Source organism: Malania oleifera, chromosome 5 (assembly GCF_029873635.1).
Source record: "Malania oleifera isolate guangnan ecotype guangnan chromosome 5, ASM2987363v1, whole genome shotgun sequence".
Taxonomy (NCBI): Eukaryota; Viridiplantae; Streptophyta; class Magnoliopsida; order Santalales; family Ximeniaceae; genus Malania; species Malania oleifera.
The window spans coordinates 84,055,044-84,083,035 of NC_080421.1; the positions used below are offsets into that span (position 1 = coordinate 84,055,044).

General features: G+C 35.9%; 1 protein-coding gene across 2 annotated transcripts; it reads left to right on the forward strand.

Annotated features, from left to right (window-relative positions):
• Positions 1–10,999: 10,999 nt before the first annotated feature.
• LOC131155518 (FCS-Like Zinc finger 8-like) lies at positions 11,000–13,480 on the forward strand. 2 transcript variants are annotated; one of them, XM_058108721.1, is made up of 5 exons: positions 11,000–11,083; positions 11,253–11,603; positions 11,753–11,794; positions 11,899–12,795; positions 12,961–13,480. In XM_058108721.1, the coding sequence occupies exons 4-5, from the start codon at positions 11,933–11,935 to the stop codon at positions 13,061–13,063; spliced, it is 966 nt and encodes a 321-aa protein (XP_057964704.1). In that variant the 5' UTR covers positions 11,000–11,083; positions 11,253–11,603; positions 11,753–11,794; positions 11,899–11,932; the 3' UTR covers positions 13,064–13,480. The 2 variants fall into 2 exon arrangements, with proteins under 2 accessions (XP_057964704.1, XP_057964705.1); XM_058108722.1 differs by having other exon boundaries at positions 11,045–11,083; positions 11,256–11,603.
• The last annotated feature ends 14,512 nt before the right edge of the window (positions 13,481–27,992 follow it).

Sequence of the window (27,992 nt, forward strand, 5' to 3'; positions counted from 1 at the left end):
TGATTGCACGATTAGTTACTACCTAGGAAAAGCAAATGTAGTGGCAGATGCTCTGAGTAGGAAATCAGGGGGACCCATACTGGCAGCTATGGAGATTCAGCACTCAATTATGATGGATTTGGAGAGGCTCCGTATTGAATTGGTAGAGAAGAGTCCTCAAGCAGTTATTTCCAGTTTAGTGGTTCAGCCTACACTATACGAGAGGATTAAAGCAGCTCAGGGCGATGATGCAAAGTTGGCAGAGGTGATGACTAGAGTGCGGGATGGTCAGGGAGAGGAGTTCAGCATATCAGATGACGGAGCTCTGTGATTCCGTACTAGGCTATGTGTTCCTGTAGATACTGAGATCAAGAGAACTATACTGGAGGAGGCTTACATATCCCCATACACGGTCCATCCCGGTAGTACTAAAATGTACAGGGACCTACGAGAGTATTTCTAGTGGAATGGAATGAAGAGGAAGATAGCCGAGTATGTTCAGTAATGCTTGACGTGTTAGCAGGTTAAAGCTAAGCACCAGAGACTAGCAAGACAGTTGTAGCCACTGTTCATTCCAGAATGGAAATGGGACCACGTTTCGAAGGACTTTGTTACGGGGTTACCACCAGTATGACAAGGACTGAATGCGATTTGGGTGGTTGTAGATCGTTTGAAGAAAACTGCTCATTTCATCCCTATTAAAATCGATTATTCCATGGACATACTAGCAGAGATATATGTTCAGGAGATAGTTCGTGTTCATGGAGTACCAGTATCCATAGTCTCGGACCGAGATCCTCGATTTACTTCACGATTCTGGAAAAGTTTTCAAAAGGCTATAGGTATTCAGTTAGCTTTTAGCACTATTTTTCACCCCCAGACAGATGGTCAGACTGAAAGGATGATTCAGACACTAGAGGATATGCTTCGTGCTTGTGTGCTTGATTTTGGAGGCAGTTGGATTCAGTTTATGCCGTTAGTTGAATTTTCCTATAATAATAGCTATCAGGCTAGCATTGGCATGGCTCCATATGAGGCATTGTATGGTAGGAGATGTCTTTATCCTCTTTTCTAGGATGAGATAGGCAAAAGGCGAGTTTTGGGTCCAAAGACAGTACAGCATACTTGTGACAAGGTCCGACTAATTAAATAAAGAATTAGTACGGCACAGAGTCGGCAGAAAAGCTATGCAGATACTCGCCACCAAGAGTTAGAATTTGACGTGGGAGATCGAGTATTTTTGAAGATAGCTCCTCTGAAAGGAGTTATGAGGTTTGGAAAGAAAGGCAAGTTGAGCCCTAGGTATATTGGCCCTTTTGAGATACTTGAGAGAATAGGGTTAGTTGCCTATAGGCTAGCGTTGCCACCATCTTTGGCTAAAATTCATGACGTGTTTCATGTTACTATGTTAAAGAAATACGTTCCAGACCCGTCCCACATAATCTGTTATGCAGAGATAGAGTTGAAAGATTCATTAGTTTATGAAGAAATACCACTACAAATTTTATACAGAAAGACACAAGTGCTGCACACCAAAGAAATTCAATTAGTAAAAGTTTTGTGGAATAATCACACTATAGAGGAAGCTTCTTGGGAGCTCGAAGAGCAGATCAGACAGAAATACCCGCAGTTGTTCCAAGAGGTATAGAGGTACTCGGGTAAAGTATAATAGTTAGATAAGTTTCTTTTGCAGGTACATGTATTGATTTTAGTTAGTAGATAGTTTTTAGTTTTATATGTATAATTTCCCAGAACATAAATGTAACCACGGTATTCCTCTGCCACAAGTGAGGGCAGGAAATAAAATAAGTAGGCTTTTTTTCATTTACGGAATGATGGAATGTATAGATAGAGATACAGATAGCAAATTTCGATAACGGAATTTTATAAGGAGGAGAGAATGTAACGACCCGAAAAATAATGATATTTAAATATTAAAGAGGAGGGAAATGAAAATAGTAACATAAGGAATAATCAAGGGAAATTATCAGTTCCTCGTCGATGAACACAGGGGATTCGTCGACGACGAGGAAATACCGAGATAGGTTTTGAGCAGTCTGAATTTCGTCGACGAGGAGTGAGTTTCGTCGACGAAATTATTAAAGGACTCGTCAACGAGGTGACATGTCTCGTCGACGAATACGGCTCTATAAATAGTGAAAAACTGGATTTTTTATGAGAATTGGTGCAAGAAACTCTTCTCTCTCTCTCTCTCTCTCTCTCTCTCTCTCTCTAAAACGTCTTCCACCCCTTCTCTCTTCGATTTCGGGCCCGTTTTATGCCAGATCGACGATCTGAAGCCACCACGACGCTCCTGGTGAAGTTCTCTGCAAGTTTGCTGGAGCTGATTGTTGGTGGAGTTTGCTTGGATTTCATCCCAATCTCAGGGTAAGGCATTTTATTCAATATTTGTCTTTCCCTCGGTTATAAGAAATACAATACACGAAGAAATACTGATGTTTTGTTCTTGGGGATTTGATTTTCAGGGTGTTTAGTGAAGAACCCTGCGGGTATAGGGCCAGAATTTAGTAGGGGCTTTTCGGAGATAAGGTAAGGGAAATATGCTATGCTAGGAGATTTATTTATGTTATCAGAAATTTTATATATATATGCATGTATACCAGATATTATACAGAATGTGAATTTTCAAAGTATGTGTGGCCTGAGTACATGATATTGATATGCAGTTTTTCATTATTTCAAGTTATACAACTACAGATAGATAATTGCATATTTTATACAGAAAGAATATGTACACATATACAGTTTTATTCAGATGATTACACAGACAGATATATATATATATATCTGTCTATAGATATTTATTCAGAACAGTATATTCAGTGTATATTGAAAGTTATGTTTTCCTAAATGCCATAACACTTAGATTATTCAGAAAGAAAGATTACATATTATATAGAAAGAAAGTACAAACAGATTGCACACTTATAGCGTCAAGATGCTACAGATATTATAGTATTTGCAGTACAAATTAATAGTATTATGGTTATTTTGGAAATATGATGAAAACAGTATAAAGAGTATAGTATGTATATATATAGTATCATATCCCTATTGAAAGATTACAGACAGATACAGTACAGAGATAGAATACAAAGCACGGTACCGTTGCTAGATATAGATAGAGTGCAACCACATATCTCAGATAGTGTGTGGGTACCGTCAGCCGTGCTCAGAGAGTATGCAGCTCCGTACTTTGCTGGGTTGAGGGGGCCGATTTGACGAGGTAGAAGCTAGTCCCGCGCCTAGGAGAGTATGCAGTTTGGCCAGGCTAAGGTAGTGTAGAGTATAGTGACTTAACTAGAGGGCCGACCAGGTTAAGTCCCACCTACGGCCGCACAACCCTATCATGAGGGGTCAAATCATGACATACAGAGTCCCAGGGAAAGAACATAGTTATATATATATATATATACAGTTTTATAGTTTTTATTGTATGTAGTACGTTATAGCAGTATGAATGATAGAAAGTTCAGATGATAAAAATGTCTTAAGCTTTTATACATGTGTTTTATAGATTTGCCAAATCATGCAGTTTTAAATACTATTATTATAATTTTATGACTCGGTCGCCACACACTAGTAATTACATATTTCCACTTACTGAGCATCAACTCACCCCATTACTTTAACATTTTTCAGGTGAGCCAACTAGGCAAGCAGATCAGGCTCGCAGATAGAGATCACTTGGTCACCCTAGTTATAGGGTAAGTTTTGTGTAGGGTTTTGTATTTTGGGTAGTTGACACTGGAAAGAGAAATGTATTATGTAACTATGGTTGAAAATACTGAATTCTGGTATTGTATATACATGTATATGTGGTTATGTCATTTATGTTTTCTACTGCACAGGGGTGCCCATTATAATCGAATATTAGAGTAATTTGATAAAAAAAAATGGAGAAATTTTGAGGTTGTTACAGATATAATGAAGTTAGAAATAAAAAGAAGAAAAATTTGTATATGGGGTACTTTGTGAGAGAGTCTGATAATTATACTAGTACCTCCTTCGGTCCTTAAACCCATACCTATTGTGCTTTATGTAAAAAGAAGGGGCGCATAAAATTTTATTGCCCGTTTAAAAAGAAAGGTATTAAATACAAACAGGTTTGGAGAGTCAAAGTACCACTTAGTCCTAACCCATCAAGAATCAAAGATAGAAAAATGGTATGGGTTGTTAAGAAAACAAACCCCTTGAAATTCAAGGAAGAATTTACTCAAACAGGAATTACATGATCACATAATTCTTCCTTAGCATTTAGGATTAGCTATAGGGGGTAGTGTTGACTAGAGGTTTGAGAAGTGGTTCGGGCTGAAAACGTAAAAACTTAGTATATGTCCACTATTCAAAACTTTACATACTAAGGATCTTGAATAATTAAGGCAATACGGAAATTCAAGAAAAATAACCAATCTAAACTTAATGCATATATTCATTGGTTGAAATATGAAATTATTGGTTTCTTGAATAAAAATTCACTTTCAAATGGACATGGAATGTTTTCCTTGAATTTAAATTTCAAATTACTTAACTCTCGCTTAAAAATGAATATCTAAAGCTAAGCATACCTTTTATTCAGTGCACTAGCTTGTGGTTTAAGGAATCCTTCTCACACAAAGCTCCCAAAGTTTAAGTCAAACCCATTAGAGTTTTATATACTTAGAGATGAGTTGAATGGTGAATATAATCGCCTAGGTCTCAATCTATCTTAATATATAAAATTCAAGTGGACCTATGCTTGTGCATTTTTAAATCGAAATCCATTCTAACTTGGGCCTCTCACGTACTACAAATCATAAGAAAAGAGGCAAATCTTGGCTTAGTTCACTTAAAGAAATATCTACTGTAACTTTTTGGTCCTCTAAGCTAAAAGCATTTAAAGCCAAGATATAATCGTAGAAACTTAAAACACTTAGCTAGAGAACTTGAATTATCAGAAAACAACATAAAATGAGTTGAGCACATAACTCAGAGGGAGCATATACTCTTTCATGGTTACATAAATTAAAATGCTCTCATATTTTTATTTCATGCCAAAATGTCCATATGAGTACTGCACTGAATTCCTAACTATCCATGGTTATTTATTGTTCTTGATATCTAGTAGGATGGTTTACATTTTATATGGACCGTTGATTATACTATTGGAATGCATGCTTAGTTTAGAATGTCTCTTGCATGGCGGATGCAATTGATGTGAATTGTATGCTAGTAGTGGATATTAGTTCTCATATGTCTTGAACTAAATTATAAAATGCTTAATTGAACCTATTAGGTACTAGTTTTATGGAAAAACATCCAATTTACAAATGGCATGCTGCCAAAATTTTGATAGATTTTTTCCTAAAGTAAAACCTTGTCCAAAGATGATTATAATAAAATTAAAGTTAAAATATTTTTGAAAGGATGAGTGAAAATCAATTAAATAATTAAACTTCATCCTAGCATAATCATCAAACATTTATAGGAGCTCAGCTCCATCCCTATAAAAAGAACTTAAAGGATTCATATGCATCAATTCACATTCTTGAATATTAAGGCTCTTCTGAAATCCCTTAACATTATATCTTGCACTCAAGGCCTTATGATTTGATATGGAATGTTGTTTGGTCATGAACATTATTGCATGCCTTCATATATACTCTCTAATGCATCTATGGTCTATAGGGACAACTATACTAATCAAGTGACAAATGTAATTGACAAATACTCAATATAGTTGATTTTAAAGAGTTGGATTGATGGCTTATACTACTAGACATACCGAAATAATTCTCTATCTAGTATAAGCAGCTCATTGTATCTAAGCATGAATTCAAATCGAGAGGGGGGGCATCCAAAATTAAATCTCATTCTGTTATGTTCTCCAATATGCTTAGCTTAGATCTATTTTGAATCAAGTATGGCATGTTCTTAAATGTAATGACCATCTTAAAAATCTTAAGTTGATATATGATTGTTTTGCCATTGTCTTCAGTTTGCCATATGATCCTTGTTTGTAAATTCCTAAGATCCTTAGGATTTATATGGTTGTTTTTTGTCTGGTTATATTCAGGATGTACTTAAATACTTAACCAGATGTATGTTGCTTGCTTGAGCTTAAAAATTAAAGTTTCTTTTTTAGCAAGCACACCCCCAGTGCCTTTTTGCAAATATCATAAGGGGGATATATATTTACTTATATATTTTTATTTATGGCAAGATCTAATTGCAAAACTAAAACTCTTTATCTTCTGCCTTATTCTTATTATATACTATATGGTTTTAAATTGCATAACTCGTTCTGTAACTTCACATAAAAATGCATACGAACTAGTTAGACTATGTTTGTGCTCAAACCAACTATTTTCTATCATATGTCGTGTGCTTTAAACTCAAATCTTTCACGAGTCTTATAATATATTTCAATTGCAATGGTTTGTGTATATTTATTGTGTAAGAACTTGAACCGTGATATATGGATTTAATTAATTAAGAGAAGGGTAAAATGGTAATTAAGCAGGCTTTGTTGACAAGGCCAGGGTTCGTTGATGAAGGCCTTATATTGTTCGGCGATGAATTTCAGAGGCTCATCGATGAGGAGAAGCCGAGAGGTTTCGGGAAACCGAGAATCTCAGGCTTGTCGCGAGGTCACCGTCTCGTCGACGAATTGTCTTCAGTGCCTCGTTGATGAAAACGCCATCTCGTCAACGAGGGTAGCCGAGTCAAAGGGCTATAAATATCCATTTTCATTACTTCTCAACTAAGAAATCTCAAAATCTCTCTCTATCTCTCTAGGAACTCAACATACTCTCTCTCTCTCTCTAGATTTCTTCGTCATACGTTGCGGGAATCGTTGATCCGACATTACCATAAGGATCAGGGAAGAATTCTTCACAAGATTTTTGGATCGGATCTTCATTCCGGGAATTTTTGGGTTTTGGCTAGAAATCGAGGTAAGGCTCGATTTTCAATTTTGATCTGGTAATTATGTAGGGAATAGGATTGTGAGTATATTATGTACTATGTTTTATAGGTTTTGAGAACTTGGTTTGCTATTTAGGGGCCATAGGGTTCAAGATTTGTCATTTGGGGAAAGGTAAGGGGATTCTATTTATATCGGTTATTTTTGAAATTGGACTGGGTAGAACTGTGGTTCACGATCTTGTGTGTGTTTTGGTTACTTATTTGGAGAAATTTGACATATAAAATTATGGGTTTTTCATGTTACAGTTTTTGGAAAAAGGAGGCGATGAGCTACATCCCTAGTTTTTTTGGAAAATTGTGAATATATTGTGATATATATTGTGTTATAGGGATGGTCGTGTCTATACTTGTTTGAACTATATATGTTTGAAAAATCATGATTTTAGATTACCAAATGGGTGTAGTTTGTCTGGTTATATGAGCATAAATGGTTGTGTTTTGTTAAAATGCAATAGGAACTAGGTTCCGAATTGTTCCAGATACTGAAAGAGTGTCCGACTCTGTATCTGAGGGCGTGAAATATCGCCTGCCATGATTGACAACAATGTCCAGCTCTATATCCGAGGGTGTGAGCCTTACCGGCTGATCACTAAAAGGCGTGGATCCACCAATTGTACCAGTACGATGCCATGGGAGTCTGGGACTATGCCATGTGCCGGGGACGTCGTGTAATGCGGGCCGACTTCAAGCTGAAGGGTGTGACGACATCGGTTTACTTGATCATGTGTGTGTGCGTGTATGCACTGTACTAGAACTGTGTTGTGAAAATACTGAAATTGCATTTAACTGTGTATGTTTTGTATCATGATAACACTCAAATGTCACACACCGATATAACCTAGATCTTCCTTGATGAGGGTGTCTCACCCCTACTGTACGTACATATTTTTCAAGTCCTTTGAGTAACCGGAACCAGCGTCCTTGTATTAGGAGCGTAATGGTCGATGTACAAAGAGAGGTACTTGGGTAAGTACTAGGACTGTACTGGGTTGTATTTTGTGGTTTTGGCGGACACTCGAGTTTATGTTGTATTATGGATCCTAGTTTCTTTTGTATCATGTCTTTCTTTAGCAAGTTATCATTGTTCATCTTCATTTTCCCTAAAAAACTTTAAACTATATTATATAAAATTTATTATTCAAAGATTATTAAAAGGATAGAACCACTGAGGAACCAAAAAAAGTATGATGACTCTCATTTAAGATATGGGATCATTTAATAAATGGATTGGTTCGAATACCTCTTGAGGAATTAAACAATCAAGAATTATAAGCAAGAACAACAACTAGACTAATGGACACTCCTAAGTAATTTTACATTTTTTGGGAATGAAGTATTTCTATCAAATATGGAAATTTAGCTCATTCTCATGTTCCCATAAAATTGCAATATTTCATGATTCTATGGACATCCAATTTTTGGTACTAAATTACTCACCATTTTTGTTTGAGTGGACATTAATGATTCATATGACATGATATTATTACATTCTATGATTATATTATTATTAATAAAAAATATTTAGCACTAAAATAAAAATAAAATTACAGTATTGTTGTAAGAATATAATAATTAGTGAATTATAATTTATTTTATTATCATAATCCAATTCATTAGATGCACCTATCACAAGCATATGATTTTTTTTAGATTATTGTATTTTTTTTTGTCTATAATGTTTGAAAATTTTATAATAAGATTTAATGTATTCAAATCTTTATATGCTTTTTGTGCTAAAATATTATCATTCTCACATATTATTCTATATGCAAGTCACGAGCATTATGGTAATATTTTTACATTGTTTGAATTCTCACTTAAATCAAATATCATTTTGTCTACATTTGTGGAAATCTTATAGCCTAAACTAAATAAAAAAAATATTGTTATGAATAAAAAATTTTAAAATAATTTCAAGAGAAAAATTTTTATCCGATGCACTAAACACCACATTAGAATTTTGAATTAGTAACTTCATAGTTTTAATACATAGGTCTCAAGGTCAATCCAATCAAGATCAATCAGTGTTGTATCAAAGTCAATCTGGTTAAGGTTTAAAACGTAAAAATAATGTAAACTGGTTAAAACTAACATATAATGGCCTTTATTAAATACTGGCCAACCTAACCCTCAATTGAAAGAGGGAAAAAAAAAAATAGATTTGCTACACCTAGTGTAGTTTTTGATTCGTCGGTGCAGTAAATTATAATAAACACCAACTTCTCCATGAAAAATTTTCTAATTTTCTGTCTTATTAATTTGATTATTAATATAATAAAAAATTTTATGAATTTTTTTTTAAAAAAAAAAAGAAAAGAAAAAAGCAGTAGAAATTTTATTTAGATGGCAGTAATTGTTTTCAGCTTTAATTGACTATTGTAAGTGATTTGAATTGAATATATGGCATCATTATAATATTATTTTTGTAATGTCAATATATATGGAGGGTGAAAATTAGTAGATGGTTCGTGCCAAAAAATCAACCTAAAAAGGTATGATCATCTATTTGTTACCTACTATAATTTCTTGGAGACTATAACTCAAACATTGTAAAGATTGTATGGAAGATAAGTATGAGTCGGGGAATGCAGTTTGGTTATCAGTGAGGTTTTGGCTCGTAAAAATTGCAGAAGGCGTGAAGGGTTCTTTGCCTTCTATTGATAAGAATTTATTGGAAGAGTTCCAAGTGAAAACGACGATAACATCGAAGGTTAGAACTCCAAGAAAAATATTTTAGAAAAAACCTCTTGTAAGTTGGTTGAAGTTAAATATAGATGGTTCTTGTAAAGGAAATTCGAGTTCTTGTGGTGGTGGCGGTATCATCCGCGACTTATCAAGTAATATTAAGGTTGTTTTCTCTAAAAAATTTGGGTCGGGTACTAGTAATGGAGCGGAGTTGCAGACTCTTACCAGTGGTGCTCGACTTTGTAAAGAGTTGAGATATCAGAATATTTGTATTAAAAGCGACTCAGAATTGGTGATGAGATGGATCAGATTTAGAATTTGTTCTTCCTAGTACATATGGAACTTTTGAAAATTGTTAAGAGAATGAGCTACAAGAACTTTAGTTCTCTATAAAGCACCAATTCAAGGAAGGTAATCTGGTGACGGATTACTTGGTTTGTCAAGGCATGGGAGGCAACATGAAGAGATATTTTGTAAGTGATATGATGCCGAATAAAATGAGAGGTCTTATTCGTACGAATAAGATAAGTATTCTAAGTTTTCGTCTTTAATTATCATCATTTAGTTCTCTTATATTTTTCTCGATTTTTTATTTTGCAAGTTGACATAAGTTTGCAGGTTTTTTTGTTTTTGTTTGTGTTTATTTATTTTGATTACATTTGGGCATATTTAGTTTGGTTTAATTAGTTAAAGGTATGAGTTTTGATAGACTTATTTTTGTTTTGCTTCTTGGACTAGTTTTCATAATTTATTTATAATTTTTTTATGACATATTTGTAATCACGGTATTTCTCCGCTATAAATGAGGACTATCAATACATTTTGGGTTTTTGTAAAAAATAAATAAATAATTTTTTTACCAAATTGAATATGGATCCAATTTTACAACCCTAACCCATATAATATTTAAGTATTCAATTAATAATAATTAATTTAATTGTATGCAAACTCAGCAAATTCATATATGGTATACAATGCCAACTCATAACGATAGTGTTCAATTAATCCCCTGCGCCCCAATCCACTCTCTGCATCCCTCTCAATAAGATCAATGGAGTAAAATTAGGGACTCTTTTGTCTTTTACTACCCATTCGCCGAACCAAGAACGTCGTCGTTTTATTGAACGTCACCTTCCCATTTTAGATCCTGCGTTCAGCCGTTTTCATTTTCTTCCCCCTGTTCGTACGTATTTGCACCGGTACACTGACCGACTGTGAATCGGGACACATCAGTATTACTCCCACAGAAACACACGCAGAAAGAGAAAAACAGAGTATGAGGAGAGAGAAAGAGAGGGTGAGGAGAGAGAGAGTTATAGAAAAGACAACATCAGCACGGCTTATCCATATGGTTGAGAATTTCTATAAAGCAGGGGAGGGACGAAAAATGAGAACAACAGAGACCAAACGGGCTTTAATTTTAATGTGTGGGGTGAGCTTGAGTTTTGGGTCTTATCAAGACTCACTGTTTGATTCTCATGCACAGCTGCTCTTAATTTATTCATTTTTTTTTTAATATAAAAGGCACCTACCAGCTCTCAAAGCTTTCGAGCTTGCTTTCGTTTCTCACTTTTATGGTCCATTCGTGACCATTTTTACAGGAGAGATGGAGAATATATTACATGGGGAGTTGCGAACAAATGCAACCCATCTCTGTTCTGCCTGAAGCAACAGAGTTCTACACAGAGTTTCTTTAATTACCTGGGCGCACATGGAGGGAGGTTGCCCTCTGCATTTGGTGCCGATGAATCTACGGGGTTTGATGCCGGTTTCCTATCATTATGCCAATTCTTTATTATTCTAATTTGTGAAACCTCGAAGGAGGGAGAAAAATCACAGACAAAGCGCTACCAACTAGAAAGGATTTCTATATTTTTCTCTTTTTCTTCTGTCTGTGGAGGTGTTCTGGCATGGAAGCAGCAGAGTTATAGTAGGCGTTCTCATTTTTCAAGGTGAGTTTTTCAATTTCTTTCTTTTACTGATGAATTCTATAAGAATTTTTGGGTGGAAGGATGCATTTTCTTCTTCATCGAAAGATTAAAAGGCTCTTCTTTTTTTTTTTTTCTTTTTCTTTTTCTTTTTTCTGTTTCCCCTGTTTCAGAGATCTATATAGTTTTCTGGTCGACGTCCCTAATAATTTCAGGTTAGCTTTGCTGCCTTGTCATCATTGCATCCACTCTCTTCCTACTTAACAAATTGAATCTTATTGATTTCTTTTTCTCTCTTTCTTTCTCCTCTGTTTTGCAGTAAAACCACTGTGTTTATTTGCGAGAATTTAGTGATGCTGAGGAATAGGACAAGAGCAGTGACAGGCAAACAAGCTGTAATGCAAGATCACAGCTCTCGAACATCACCAACCCAAAATTACACAACACCCAATTCACCTTTCTTTGCTTCCCCGAGGCTTTTCAGAAATTTTAAAGCGAAAAATCCTTCTGATCGCAGCGAAGCCATGATGAGCCCAACTTCAATTCTCGACACTAAACCTGTATTCCCCCCTCTTGGAAACCCATTTTTGTATGATAAACCCCAGTCCAAACTCCCCGAAGCATCTTCAGAAACCAAACACTTTATGGAAAAATTAGACTCCAGAGGAATTGGTCTTGCCCTCGTTCATTCCCTCGATGATGAAGAAGTCAAAGACGATTCTCCAAAACCCAGAAGCAAAAAGGTTCTGTTTGGATCACACCTCAAAATTCAAATCCCCCCTCTTCGATCCTTCGCACTTTCTCCCACCGAGTCCCCCATATCCCCGGCAGATTTTGGGATCAAGACCCGCAATTCGCAAATCGGTTCTGTATCACCATTTGGGACCGCAAATTCCCACACCCAAACGAAGGAATCCCCCGCGGCTGTCACTGGGTTTCTCACTGTGAGTGAGATGGAGCATTCTGAGGATTACACATGTGTGATCTCCCATGGACCCAACCCCAAAACCACTCATATATTCGATGACTGCGTTGTGCAGAGCTGCTATGGTGAAATTTCCGTCTCTACAATGAAGAACCAGAGTCATTTTCCTGCATTGAAGAAAGAGAGCCATTCTTTCTCAGATAAAATTAACTCTCCATCTCATAGTTTTCTTAGCTTCTGCCACACTTGCAAGAGGTACCTTGGGCAGGAGAAAGACATCTTCATGTACAGGTCAGTTCTACTACCCTTTTTCTGAAAGTTTCATCAATGGTGGTTTTCACTTGAAGACTTAATTAAGTTATGGGTGGATTAAAATTTCTGCTTTGTAAGCTGTTGAGAAATCTTAAAATTAAACTCCGTTTGATGATCCTCTGGGGTTTTAACTTTGTTTTGCAGAGGGGAGAAAGCATTTTGCAGTCGAAAATGTCGCTACCAAGAACTGGTATTTGATGGAGTGGAAGATTGTGAACTGGACGATGCTTTCAGAACCTGTTCTTGATTCTCTGTGTCTCTCTTTTCTCCCAAAGCATCTCAGCATCTCCAAAAGGAAAATCTATAAATTTCCCTTTCTCTATATTTGAAAATGATCAGTGAAAGATGACTGATTGCAGGCACCAAAGATCAGATACCGTTTGCATTTCATCACATCCGTGGGTCTTCTTTCTTTCTTTTTTTTAAAACTTTTGCTTTGCTTTCAAGTTTTGTTGGCGCATATAGAGAGATAAGAAGAAGAAGAAGAAGCAGGCTTGGGAAGTTGCAGAGCTGATGAAGTCATGGCTAATTTGATTGCTTCTGGGTTTCTTACCCACAGTTTTTGGCTTCGAGTGGATGATGATGTATAATCGAACACTTGCATTATCTTTGTTTATTTCTTTTACATAAATAAATACACTATGAACACCAGATATGATAACTATATATGTTCATTCATGCATGATGATTGCTTCTCTTTTGCTTTATGTCTTATCCTATGGGCTCTCACCCATTTTTGTCCATCCTCTTTCAATAATATATTTTATAGTTTCATTCTTCTTTCTATTTTTTAATACCTGGTTGATGATCCGAATTGATTTCTCCTGGTGGAATATATCCAAACTTAAATCTTCTTTTCAGGCCAATAATTTAACAATCGAATAATGGAGGGTTGGTTGGGAAATTATCTTTTATTGCATGGATAGTCCAAAACTTCAAATCCACTTCATAGGCTACTCACCATTTTTCCCTCTCTCCTACGCTTTGATTGGGTGTTGAGAATTTTACATCCCATAAATTCAACGGTCAACACCTACGTGCGTGTTTGAGAGGCCTTTAGGCTCCATTTGGCATAGCGCATGTTACGTGCCATTTTTCTTTTCCCCCTTTCTTGTTTTCTTAAAAAAAGATTTGAGGTACGATGAAGAAAATATTTCTTGGATTTCCTTGACGGCTATGGATTACTAGCCCCTCATTTAAAATATTTTTCTTATAAGAATCATCTCTATGCTCACAGTTAAATATTTAAAATGTCCATAGCAACTTTAAAAATAAATATTTGAAAATATCTTTCATACGATTGTTTAAAACACCCATCAACATTTGTTATGTATTTTTTTTTTATTACTACTAATAATTGCATAAGGTTAAAAAATTTTAAGGCTAAATAATGTGTTGTACTTGCATTGTATAATTAATATATGCGTGTGTGTATTTATTGCTAGTCGTATATACGCACGACTATATGCTTCCAAATTTATTATTTTCTCCAGATAGTTATCGATAGGGATGTAATATGTTCGGTTCAGTTATGGGCCAAATTGAAAATCGAACGGAACCTCGTGATTTTTGGAATGCCCCTGCTATAATTAATGTATGCGTGTGTGTATTTATTGCTAGTCGTGTATACACACGGCTACATGTTTCCAAATTTATTATTTTCTCGAGATAGTTATTGATAGGGGTGTAATTGGTTCGATTTGATGGCCAAACCGAAAATCGAACCGAACCTTGCAGTTTTTGGAATGTCCCTGCTATAATTAATGTATGCACGTGTGTATTTATTACTAGTCACATATACGCACGGCTACATGCTTCCAAATTTATCATTTTCACAATATAGTCATCGATAGGGGTGCAATCGGTTTGGTTCGGTTCGGTTATGAGCCAAACCAAAATCCGAACCGAACCTTGCATTTTTGGATTGCTCTACTCTAATTAATGTATGCGTGTTTGGATTAATTACTAGTCGTATATATTGAGAGTTATGGTGTGATCCCAAGAGTGGAGGTGAATTGGAATTTAAAAAATATTTTGCTAATTTAAATTTCATCGATTCACCACATTAAATCTCATATAAAAATTAAAGCGTGTATGAAAAATGAGAATGACAATAAATAAACATTCATACATATGTAGAAAGTACAGTGTGGAATTTAAATGAGATAGAGAAAGAGAGAGAGAGAGAGAGAGAGAGAGAGAGAGAGAGAGACACACACACACACACAAAAGATTTGTTATCGAGGTTCAGCCAATCCTGCTTACGTTCTCGTCTCAAGTCAAACCAATTTAGAGGATTCTACTACTTTTACTCACTTACCGGGTGGAGCGACATCGTTAGAACCTCTTCTTAAGGGGCGAGGTAACCCCAGATCAAATTTCGGGGTTGAGCCACAACCAATAACTACACCTTATCGGATGGTACTCCTAATTCTCCTAACCGGGTCTGAACCAATCTAGTACATGTTACAGGTTAGTGCAATCCTCTTCCAACCACACGCCGGGAATACAAAAATAATAAAAATTTTTGTACAAATAGAATGCTTCTCAGATAAGCAGAGATGTACACAATGAAAACTCTAATATGCACTCTCAAATAATTTAAAAATGAAATTCAATAGTCATGCTTTTTCTCTCAAAAATATTTTTCAATAAAAACTAAGAGAGTATGGAAAATGATTTTCTTTGTGAAAATGACCTTTTAAAACTTAATTTAAATAAGGTTTCCGAGAAAAATATATGAAAGTGAATATTAGCTCAAGTCATTGTCAAAAAGCTTTTCAAGCACAGTATATATATCAATGAATATATATATGCTTAAAGCATTCTTGAACTAACCCATAGATTTTCTCCAATAAAAATATTTCTAAATAAATGAATAGGAGAAGTTAGGGTTTTTCATTTAAAATGATAGACCTTTATAAAAACAAATTCAATAAGGTTTTCTAGCAATATATGTATGAGCTTAAATATATGCTTAAGCCTTCAAGACAATTTCAAGATAAATTTCTCCAAAATATTTTCAAATAAAAGGTATGGGAGAAATTTGATCTTTGAAGAACATGATAATAAAAAGGCTATCAAGCTATATATATAAACTTGAATATAAGCTCAAGCCTATCTAAATAAAACCTCCAAAATATTTCTCTTCAAAAAGATTTTCAAGAAGAGTAGGAGAAATTTGATCTTTGAAAAACAATAAGAATAAAAAGTAGAGATCTTCAAACAATATCTATAAACTTGAATATATGCTCAAGCCTTTTCAAAATTACCTCAAGAAAAAGAAGCCTTTGAAGTAGAAATATACGAGTGGATATATGCTCCAAGCTTCCTTCAATAACCCACAATAGTTTCTCCTAAAAAGAATTTTCAAATTGAAAGAGTATGAGAAATATGAAATTTAATGCACAAATGGGGTATGAAAAATGAGAGAGAAACAAAGAATGTGTAGATATACTCTTAAGATATTTCTCCTCAATTTTTCAAGTATCTTTAGCTTGTATTTATAGGCAAAAACAAAAACTAAACGTTTTATGACCGTTGGGGTATTAAAATATGATTTAATTTGAAAACTAACCATTTTTGGGCTGCTGGAGAGCTTTCTATGCGGACACCCTTCAATTTTTTAATCATAACATTTTTTATAAAACTTCAAATTGAATGTTCTTGATATCAACAGAAAGCTAAGAGAAAATATTACAACTTTCATATTGATTACTCTTTAAGATAAAAAGTTATGAATTTAGAAAAACCTTCATCACTGAGATGGAAGAAACATGAAGGGAATTTTTCTGTTACGGACACCATTCAATGTTTTGGTCATAACGTTTTTTATACGACTCCAAATTGAACGTTTTGTATGTCAATAGAAAGCTAAGAAAAAATCTCACAACTTTCATGTTTAAGACTTTTTAATATAAGAAGTTATGAATTGAGAAAAACGCTCATTTCTACTGTCCGATCGGCTAGCTAGTCGACCGACCCCTTTGTAAAAAAATAGTTTTTGTCTTCTTTTAACTTCAAAACCATTTTAAAAGCTATGTATAAGTTAGGCATTTTATGAAAAAGGTTTTTCATGTTACTTGGAGGTTCTATGGTCAATATAAGCTCTTGATTGAGTTTCAATTTAGATCATATGATATGCATGCACACATTAAACCTAAATAATTATTACAACTAAGAAAATAATAAATAAAGTCTTCAAGTCTTTTGCTCCTCTGATTTTCCATGGAATACGCCTTGAATTATGATCGTTGGTGTACATTCAAGGCTTCCATATTACATCTCTCATTTGTGCGTTGTGCATTATAAATCTGTTCAAAGACTAAACGCACACATGAGATATGGTTTGTCATAATCAAAATAGGGATCGAACTCAAAAAGTCAACATATACACACGACTACATGCTTCCAAATTTATTATTTTCTCGAGATAGTTATCGATATGGGTGTAATCAGTTTCGTTTGGTTCGGTTATGGGCCAAACCGAAAATCGAACAGAACCTTGCAGTTTTTGGAATGCTCGAATCGAAATCGAAATTGAACCAAATTTATTATCCCATAGAGAACTAAACATTTGGCGGTTCGATTACGGTTTTTTTTATTTTGAACCGATTTTATAAATATTCAATAATTATTTTTCACAAGGGTTGTTCAGAATCTGTTGGGCATTTTTACTTTTTATAATGTTTCATAATTTTAACAAAATGAAACCTTTTAAATAGCTTAAACAGCTGAAAACGTGTTGGTCTTATTGGACCTTTTCTTTTTGTTCCTAATTCCTACAAGCTTAGTAGCTCCTACAAACCACATCATAATGCAAATTACATATCAATTAATCACAATAAACTAATCTAGATTAACTTATTATATGAACCAATAATAATTAAATAATCATATTATTTTATATATATAATTTAAATTAAAATCTGTCTTTTGATTTTTCGGTTTGGTTATACTTTGAAAATCGAAACCAAAACCGAATACTGAAAAACTAAACCACTTATGATTTCAATCCGATTTTGGTCCAATTTTTGATTTTTTGGTAATTTTTGTGCATTCCTTTGTTATCGAGATATTTAGGTGAAGATAGAATCAAACTATCAAAAAAGAAAGGCGTACATGTTTTATGAACTGACTAGTAGTGCATCAAATATCCAATGTCAAAAAATTTTATTAAATGGTTACTCGTAAATTTGGAACCAATTTTCAAAAATATGTTAGAGAAAAACAATGACAAAATGATAACCCTATATTTAGTTTTTACAATGTCTACTCCTAAAAATAAATTATTTGTATTAAGTTAGTTGCAATTAGTTATATAAAAAATTATGTTGATGTCATAAGGCAAATAACAATGTTAAACTTTTGATGAGACCATACCAAAGGATAGAAAAAGAATAAGTATTTCCATATTTCACCATAACAGTATTTATTTCTTTATTATTGTACGTTAAATGAAATAATAGAGAGCATATAGTCCCGTCGGGTTGGCTCAAGTGGTAAAGGCAACTTGTGACCTTGGTGACCCTAAGATCACAGGTTCGATTTTCCCTTGAGAGTTTACTTCGATAAATTACTAGGAGTGCACCAATCGGGTGACAGCTTTCACCCCCTCGAGATTTGTGTCACACCATAATGTTCAAAGTAATGCAATGGTGGATAGAGTCCCCAGGTTATAAAAAAAAAAAGTAATAATCGATAACATACAAGTACGTATAGTTATTATCACATTTCAATTTTTTTACTATACTATATCTTATTCCAACAAAGAACTATTCTCAAATTAAACAAGCCGATAAAATATCTTTACACAAAAAATGTGCCCCTTGGATGCTCTTACTCTTCCCACTTATTATATATTTCAATCTAATCATTATTTACCATCTACTAGATTTGACTCAACTCAACTCAACTGAGGTGGATCTATATACTAGTTTCCTATGTATTAAATCTTATCATCATCATCATCACGATGACAATAAAAATAATAATAATACTAATGATAATTAATTATTTTAATCTAATTTAGTCAACAAGATGTATGCTTTGTTCGATTGTCTGTAATTTGAACATTAAATTTAAATTTATGTGTATTTAATTCAAATTTAAAAAATTTTAATTTGAAAACATAATATCTGTATACCTAAAGACAACATTTTATGTTCTATTTTTCATTTTCTACCTATTTTACCTTTTATCCTTATTAAAATATAGTTAAAAAAGTAACTTAACTCCCACTGGATAATGTTGCCTGTTGTTTTAAAATTCATCTTGTAAATAAATAGTTATCCTAGCTACTAGCCATATGTGTGCTGTGTATACATATGAAAAATCATTTTTATATTTCATTTAAGATAGTCTAAAAAAATAAAGAAAATTTATATGTACAATTTAATAAAAAAATTTCAAATTACAGGAGAAGATATTTAAAAATATGACTATCAATTAATTTGCACATATAACATCTCTATTCTGTGCTCAGCCGGACTAGTTCAAGTGATAAGGGTGAACTTGTGACTTTGGAAACCCCAAGATCACATGTTCCATTTTCCCTTAATGCATTACACCCGATGAATTACTAGGAGGGCGTTAATGAGCTGACGACTTTCACCCATTCGGATTTAGTGCCGCATCATAGTGTCCAATATGACGTAATTCAATTTTTTTTTTAAATATTACTACAATTTCTCCAAAAAAATAAAATATTTGGAATTGACGACTTTCACACCCCCCCCCCAGGGTTTGGTGACACATCATAGTGTCTAATGTAGCGCGATGGTGGCTGGAGTCCCGAGTTATAAAAAAAAAAAAAAAAAATCTCTATTGTGTGGCTTGATTCAATCTCTTTTTAAAATATTGCTATAATTTCTCCAAAAAGTAAAAATTTGGAATTGCTATGGCACATACACATATTTATACCATTAATTGAAAAAACGAATGTCATTTTTGGATCTACATTTCATGCCCATTATATTTTAAATTTCCCCCTATTTATACAAACCTTTTTGAGAAAAATAAATATTTCGCTTATTGATTACTTCTGTAAATATGAACATTACCCATTGCTACAACTACTATGATTATAAATAATCGCCCATGAATCTCATTCCGTTTTTGTGCACACTAAACATTCATGACTATCTGAAAGCAATTATCGGAATGGGAAAGCACAAGCATTACAGGTGCGTATATATTACAAGAAGAGAATTTAGTTTTTAATAACATTTTTCTTATTCATTATTTCAAAAATGCCCTCAAACTCACAAGTTGTTATTATTTACAAAAATCTATAATTTGATGGCGGACGAAAATCGTGGTTACAAGCATGCCACAAGGGATTTACAAAACTAAAACAAGTCTAACAAAACACGTACCAAAACCAACTAAAACAAACTAAAGCCCAAAAGTAATCAAAACAAACAAACACAAACAAAAAAAAATTACCTTACCTGCAAACTGATGTCACATACCTGCAAAACAAAAAATCTTGTGGAAAATATAGGAGAACTAAATGATGACAATTAAATACGAAAGTTTGGAATACTCGTCTTATCCATACAAATTAGACCTCTCATTTTACTCGGTAGCATATCGCCTACAAAATATCTCCTCGTGTTGCCTCCCTTACCTTGTCGAGCCAAGTAATCTATTACCTAATTACCTTCTCTAAATTGGTGCTTTATAAAAAACTGAAGGCCTTGTAGCTCCTTCTCTAACACTTCCCAAAAGTCCCATAAGTATCGGGAAGAGCAAATTCCAGATGTGATCCAATCCACCACCAATTCCGAGTTGCTTTCAACACAAATATTTTGATATCTCAACTCCTTACAGACCGAACACCACTAGTAATAGCCTACAACTTCGCTCCGTTATTAGTACCTTACTCGAATTTTTTAGAGAAAGCGGCCTTAATATTACTTGATGAGTCGCGAATGATACCACCACCACAAGAACCCAAATTTTCTCTACAAAAGTCACCTATATTTAGCTTCAACCAACTTGCAGGAGGCTTTTCCCGGACTACTTTTTGAGGAGTTCTAACCTTAAGAGTTATTATTTTAACTTGGAACACTTCCAATAAATTCTTATCAATATAAGACAGAGAACCCTTCATGCCTCCTGCAATTTTTGCGAGTCAAAACCTCACCGATAATCAAACTGCAATTCCCAACTAATACTTATCTTCCATGCAGGCTTTGCAACATCTGACCCATAATCTCCAAGAAATTATAGTAGGTAACAAACCGATGATCGTACCTTTTTGGGTTGATTTTTTAGTACATTTGAACCATCTACTAATTTTCACCCTCCAAGGTTCATCATTGTCACGACGTCCTGAAGCGCGGGTGCCCCGGGGTGGTGAATGAAAATTGTAATTTTATTTTTCGGGAAAAATAGGAATGGTGTTGCGACTAACCTTTTAGTGTGGTTAGAATATGTAAGAACACGAACTGTGATAATGGGTTTATATGTATATATATATATATATATATATATATATATATATATATATATATATATGAACACGAACTGTGATAATGGGTTTATATGTATATATATATATATATATATATATATATATATATATATATATATATATATATATGAGGGCCATTTTGGTAAAAGACCAGATTCGTCGATGAAGCCGGATTTCGTCGACGAAGCCTGTGTTTTTCTCGTCAACAAAATTCAGAGCCTCGTCGACGAGGAGAAGTCGAGGAGTTTCGGAAATGGGGAAATATCAGGATTTTTCGACGAGGCCACCGATTCGTCGATGAATTCAGAAAAAGATTTTTCGACGAAGGCACCATTTCGTTGATGAAAGTGGGCCGGGTCAAAGGGCTATAAAAGGAAATTTCTATTACTTCTTCACTAAGTAACTTAGAAAAATCTCTCTCTCTCTCTCTCTCTCTCGCTAAACTCTCCCTACTCTCCTTCTCTCTAGATTTCTTCGCCGATCGTTGACGGAATCGAAAAACGAAAGTTACCACGGATCGTGGAAGGATTCTCTACAACTTCTACAGATTGGAATCTCGTTTCGAAGGTTTTTGGGTTTTGGTGAAAAATCGAGGTAATGCTCGGTTTTCATTTCTGATATGATAGTTTTGTAGAGGATGGTCTTGTGAGTATATTCTGTACTGTGATTTGTAGGTTTTGAAACTCAGTTTGCTGTTTAGGAGTCTTGGAGTTTGGGATTTATTATACGGGGATAAGGTAAGGGGAACTATGTTTATATTGGTTCTTTTCGAAATCGGACTCGGTGAAACTGTAGTCCACAGTCCTGTATGTGTTTTGGCTACTCATTTGGAGGGATCTAACGAGGAAAACTATAAGTTTTTCATTATTACAGTTTTGAAAAAAATGGGGCGATGGGCTGAATCATGGGTTTTGTTGAAAACTGAATATATGTGTGATATATACTGTGATATTTGGATGGTTATGCCTTGACTTTGTTTATACTGTATTTTTTTGGAAAACCATGATTTAGATTACCAAATGAGTATGGTTTGTTTGGTTATATGAGCATGCATGTGTGTGTGATATGCCGAATTGCTAATAAGAACGCGGTTCCAAAATGATTCCAGGTACTGAGAGTGTCCGACTCTATATTCGAGGGCGTGTGTTTATCATCTGCCACGTAGGCAAGCGTGTTTGGCTCTATATCCGAGGGCGTGAGCCTATTTTGGCAAATTAGGCTGAAGGGTGTGAATCCACCAGTTAGCGCTGGTACGATACCATGGGAGTTGAGGAGTAGCCATTTGCCGGTGGCATCGTGTTTCGAGGGTTGGCTACGGGCCAACACTGGAATGTCGGACCGGCTTCGAACCTATGAGTGTGACGACACAGTGTATTACTGATCATGTGTGTATATTGTGACGGGGCTGCGTATAAATGGCCACCGTATGCGTGCGTGTATGTACTATGTGAATTAGTACTGGATTGCATTCAACTGCATGTATGTTGCATCATAATAACACTCAAATGCCACATACTGATATAACATGTGTTCTTCCTTACTAAGTGGTGTCTCACCCCTACTGTACGTGCATTTTTATAGGTCTTTCGAGTAACCGGAACTAGCGTCCTGGTGTAGGGAGCATAGTGGTCGGTGTACTGCGTTAGTACTTGGGTAAGTGTTAGGACTGTAGTTTGTTGGGTTGCCATTTTGAGTTGTATTTGGGCACCCAGTTTGTACGTTTTTTCAGAGTCATGTTCTGCTCTTGTATAGACTCTGGTATGGTACTGCATATGTTGATATAGAATGACTTTTTTCGCTACGTATATGATTGTGGTTGGATGTGTTTAGGGTGCCTGGGAACCCCACGGGGTTGGACCCTCATCCATTGTAGGATCATGTGTGCGTTCTTGAGTAGCATTCTCGCCTTTAGGTTGTATTCTCACCCCGGGTCCTATTTCCGGGTTCGGTGTGTGACAACTTGGTATCATAGCTAACCAGGTTACTAGATCTTGTAGACTTGGTTTGGCTTAGTTATGAGTACAAACTAGAGTATAGGATGTGGATATGTGTAGATTTGGTTGAGAGTTGTTTGGTTGCTAGACCGGGATTTGTCGACGGTATTCCGTGTTTTTCCTAGGATGACGATTCCAGTAAAAGCAGGACAGATCATTGATGACTTTCATATCGGTGTGATAGGACAGACCTAGACCTAGTAAGGAGTAGTTAACACGAATAGTGTAGATCATGGTATTAATTGTATGTGTCGTAGGGATACTGATAGATTCCTATTGTGCTGTAGAATGGATCCCGAGGATAATAACTCGGGAAGTGGCTCCGAGGAGACTGCGAGTGATGAGTCTCCTTTTATGCCTCGAGGTTTGACGAGGCAGGTGTTACGGGAGATCGGGCGAAGTGTGAGGAGACACGAACGCTTTCCTACTGCTGCGGGGTGCACCATTGAGAGGTTCACACGCATGCATCCTCCGACGTTCTCTAGAAGACCTAACCCGACGACAGCGGAGGATTGGGTGGAGAAGGCTGAGAGGATCTTGGAGGTCCTGCATTGCACAAATAGGCAGCGAGTCCTTTATGCCACCTTCCAGCTGTCTGGGGAGGCGGGTCAATGGTGGACTGCAGTGAATTTGTTGGAGAAGCAGAGAGGTGGTCCTGAGGAGATGACATGGAGCCGCTTCAAGGAGGTGTTCTTTGACAGATACTTCCTGGCTTCCATATGTGATGCGAAGGCAGATGAGTTTTCTGCGCTGACTCAAAAGAGTTTGACGGTACAGGGGTATGTGGCTCGATACATAGTGCTGTCCCGCTTTGCACCATGTATGATATCGAGCGAGTATAAGAAGACTCGGAGGTTCGAGAAGGGTTTGAGGAAGGATATTCGCAGACTAGTGGGTATGCTTCAGATCCGCTAGTTCTCGGTATTGGTGGATAAGGCCACGGTGATCAAGACTGGTATTCGAGAGGATGAGGCGAATCAGGAATCGAGAAAGAGGGCAGTACCTTCTGGTTCTCAGATAGGATCTCATCAGGGATCGTGGAAGAAAAGGAGCAAGGGCTCGGGTTACCACCAGAATACCGAGTGCCAAGAGTCTCAGATGATCCAGACTGGTGGTCGTTGTACCAAATTCCATAGGCGGCATGAGGGTGAGTGTCGATCATTTGGGGGTAGTTGCTACAACTGTGGTCAGTCAAGCCACATGTCTCGTGATTATCGAGCACCGAGGCGAGACATGCATGCATTTAGTGGAAACCGAGGGAGCAACCAAATACCTCGGGGAACCGCTCAGACGAATACAGCTCCGACCAGAGTATACTCTCTTACTCCAACAGAAGCTGAGCATGCAGGTAACGTGGTGACAGGTACCTTATTATTGCTTTCGAATAAAGCTCTTATCTTGTTTGATTCGAGTGCAACCCATTCCTTTGTATCTGTGAATTTTGTGGGACGGTGTGGGGTTGAGACCCGAGATGTGAATGAGATGTTATATGTTACTATGTCATCAAGGAGTGTATCTTTCTGTAGGAAGATGTTGGTAGACTGCTAGTGGAAATTCAGGAGAAGCTGCTACCGGCGAATCTTGTGGTATACGACATGTCGAGGTTCGATATCATTTTGGGGATGGATTGGTTGTTCTCCAATTATGCTGCGATCGACTGTTGTAGGATGGTGGTAGTTTTCAGACCTCCTGGGGAGCAGGAGTATGAATTCGTGAGATCGTGTGTGCGTTCAGCGCCACAGATTCTATCAGCACTACAAGCGAGAAGGCTACTCTTAGACGGATGTCAGGGGTACCTAACTTGTATAAAGGAACAGCCGCGGGATGAGTTGAGACTCGAGGACATTCGGGTGGTCAGCGAGTTCCTGGATGTGTTTCCAAATGATTTACCCAGTTTACCTCCAGATCATAAGGTGGAGTTTGCAATAGTGTTGTTGTCCGGTAAGACACCGATCTTTAAAGCTCTATACCGGATGGCTTCAGTAGAACTTCGGAAGTTGAAGGAGCAGTTGCAGGAATTACTGGATAGAGGATTCATTCGACCTAGTGTTTCTCCCTGGGGAGCTCCAATATTATTTGTAAAGAAGAAGGACGAATTGATGCGGATGTGCATTGACTACCATGAGATTAACAAGGTAATTGTGAAGAATCGCTATCCTTTACCTCGTATATATGATCTTTTTTACCAGTTGCAGGGGACACGGGTCTTTTCGAAGATCGACTTGCGGTCAAGATATCATTAGGTGAGGATTAGAGCGAAGGATGTCGCGAAGACTACTTTTCGAACCAGATATGGCCACTACGAGTTCTTAGTCATGCCTTTTGGGTTGACAAATGCACCAGCGGTGTTCATGAATCTGATGAATAGGGTTTTCCATGAGTACCTAGATCAATTCATAGTGGTATTCATTGATGACATTTTGGTATACTCAAGGAGTACAGAAGAGCACGTTGAACATTTGAGGTTAGTATTATAGATTCTGCGGGAGAAGAGGTTGTATGCTAAATTGAAGAAGTGTGAATCCTGGTTGAGTCAGATTGCGTTCTTAGGCCATGTGGTTACTGGGGATGGTATATCAGTTGATCCTAGAAAGATTGAAGTTGTGGTCGACTGGGTAAGGCCGAAAAATGTACAGGAGATTCAAAGTTTTCTAGGACTAGCGGGTTACTATCATCGGTTCATAGAGGGTTTCTATAAACTGTCTGGACCTCTAACACAATTGATCAGGAAAGGAGTGCAGTTTGAGTGAACCAGTGATTGCGAGCAGTACTTTCAGGAGTTGAAACACTGGCTGGTTACTGTTCCAATATTGATCATTCTTTCGGGGGATGGTGGGTTTGTGATTTATAGCGACGCGTCTCTGAAGAGCTTGGGATGTGTGCTTATGCAGCAGGGTAAGGTAGTGGCGTATGTTTCTCGACAATTGAAAGAGTATGAGAAGAATTATCCTACGCATGATCTGTAATTGGCTGCTGTTGTGTAGTGATCCTAAAAAAAAAAAAAATTAATTAATTAATTAAAAGAATTTATTATTATTAAAAAAATTCAAAATTAAATTAAAATTAAATTAAAATTAAAATTAATTATTATTATTATTATTAATTATATAATATAATATAATAATATAATATTATAATATATATATATATATAAGTAAGATATTATAATATATATATATATGTGTAATATATAAGTTAAAGTTATATATATCTACACTTCAGGAAACTTCTTTGACAGTTTCAATCCAATCTGAATTGGATTTCCTGCGCATCCAATCTAAAGTGGATTTCTGCCAGTGCTCACAGCTTCTCTCTCAACGTCTCCCTCATCTCTTCTCTCCCACTCTCCTCTATCACGTGTTCATTATTCGACCAATAAAAAATCCAAAAATACCGTTGGGCTCTACTCGCCGCCACCAACATTTCTACTGGAGCAGATATGTCGTAGAAGCGGCGTAAGCATATCTCCTAGGGTAAGGCCAAATTTTAAACTTATCTCAATTTCTCTTAAATTATAAGCCCCATTAACAAACAGAAATTGTCAAGAGACTCGTGGGGAGATTCTCTATAATCTAACCGGAGCGAGTTTTCGAATTGGACCTCCAGGGTACCAATCATAAATCGGGAGTAAGTTTGATAATTTAGGATTTTATTAGACTATTTAGGGTATTCAGAACGTAGGGGGATTTTAGGAAAAGTTGCTCTAGAAATTATGACAGATAATATGGTGAAATTTGAATTTCAGGATTTCAGGGGTTTTTAAACACTTGGAGCGTAGGCTGGAGTGTTATCGGGTTTTTTTTTTCCAGGAATTAGGTAAGGGGATTAAGTTAAGTTAGGAATTTTATTTAATTTGAATTAATTAAATTAATATATTTATTTATTTATTTATTTATTCATTTGGGAATTTAAATGCTATTTTGAAAACCAACCGTTCGAAATGGGTTTTAGAAATGTAGGGTATATGATATGATATTTTTGAATAAAATGAACGGTGGAAAGCTTGTTTATTTATATGGATATGTTAAAATGTGAAAAATTGTGTGGCAGATGATTTAATTTGTATGGATTATTGTATATTTGGATTTGAGATTTTGAAATACTGAAATTATTGTGAAAAATACTGGAAATGCTTGTGAAAATACTGGAATTGTTTATGAAATGCAGGGGTTTGAACTAACGACCAGTGGCCGAGTATTGTTTGATTGGCCAAGGGCCAGGATTAGTATTTGACGGCCAAGGGCCAAGTTTTATTTAATGGCTATATACCGGATTGTATTTTTGGCCGGGGGTCGGGATTTTGGAATAACAGGAAATATATGTGAGATAATGTTTTAAATGATATTTTCTATTATTTAAATTATATGATATGCTTTAGGAACCCTAGGGACCAGTGTAGTGTGAGCATGGTACCATTGCTAAAAATTTGTTATGTGGCCATGTGCGCCCATACTTGTGCTGAGAGGTGTAGAGTGGCCTTATCCGATTTGCCTGCGTGAGGAGAATGCACCCTGGGGTGAGGGCAATAGGACCAGCAGTTGGAGTTGCGTGTACCCGCGCGGAGTATGTTAGCGGAGAGTATAGATGACTACTGTCTTGGTGGATCCGCCTGGACATTAGTCCAACCTTCAGGCCGCACAACCCGTACCATAGGGATGTAAATAGCGTGTTTGTCACAGGAAGTGTCTTATATGCATATCTAT

Coding starts and splice junctions, on each gene's coding strand:
- LOC131155518 (XM_058108721.1), top strand. CDS start 11,933: ATGCTGAGGAATAGGACAAGAGCAGTGACAGGCAAACAAGCTGTAATG. Junction 12,796..12,960: donor AAAGACATCTTCATGTACAG/GTCAGTTCTACT, acceptor TTTGTTTTGCAG/AGGGGAGAAAGCATTTTGCA.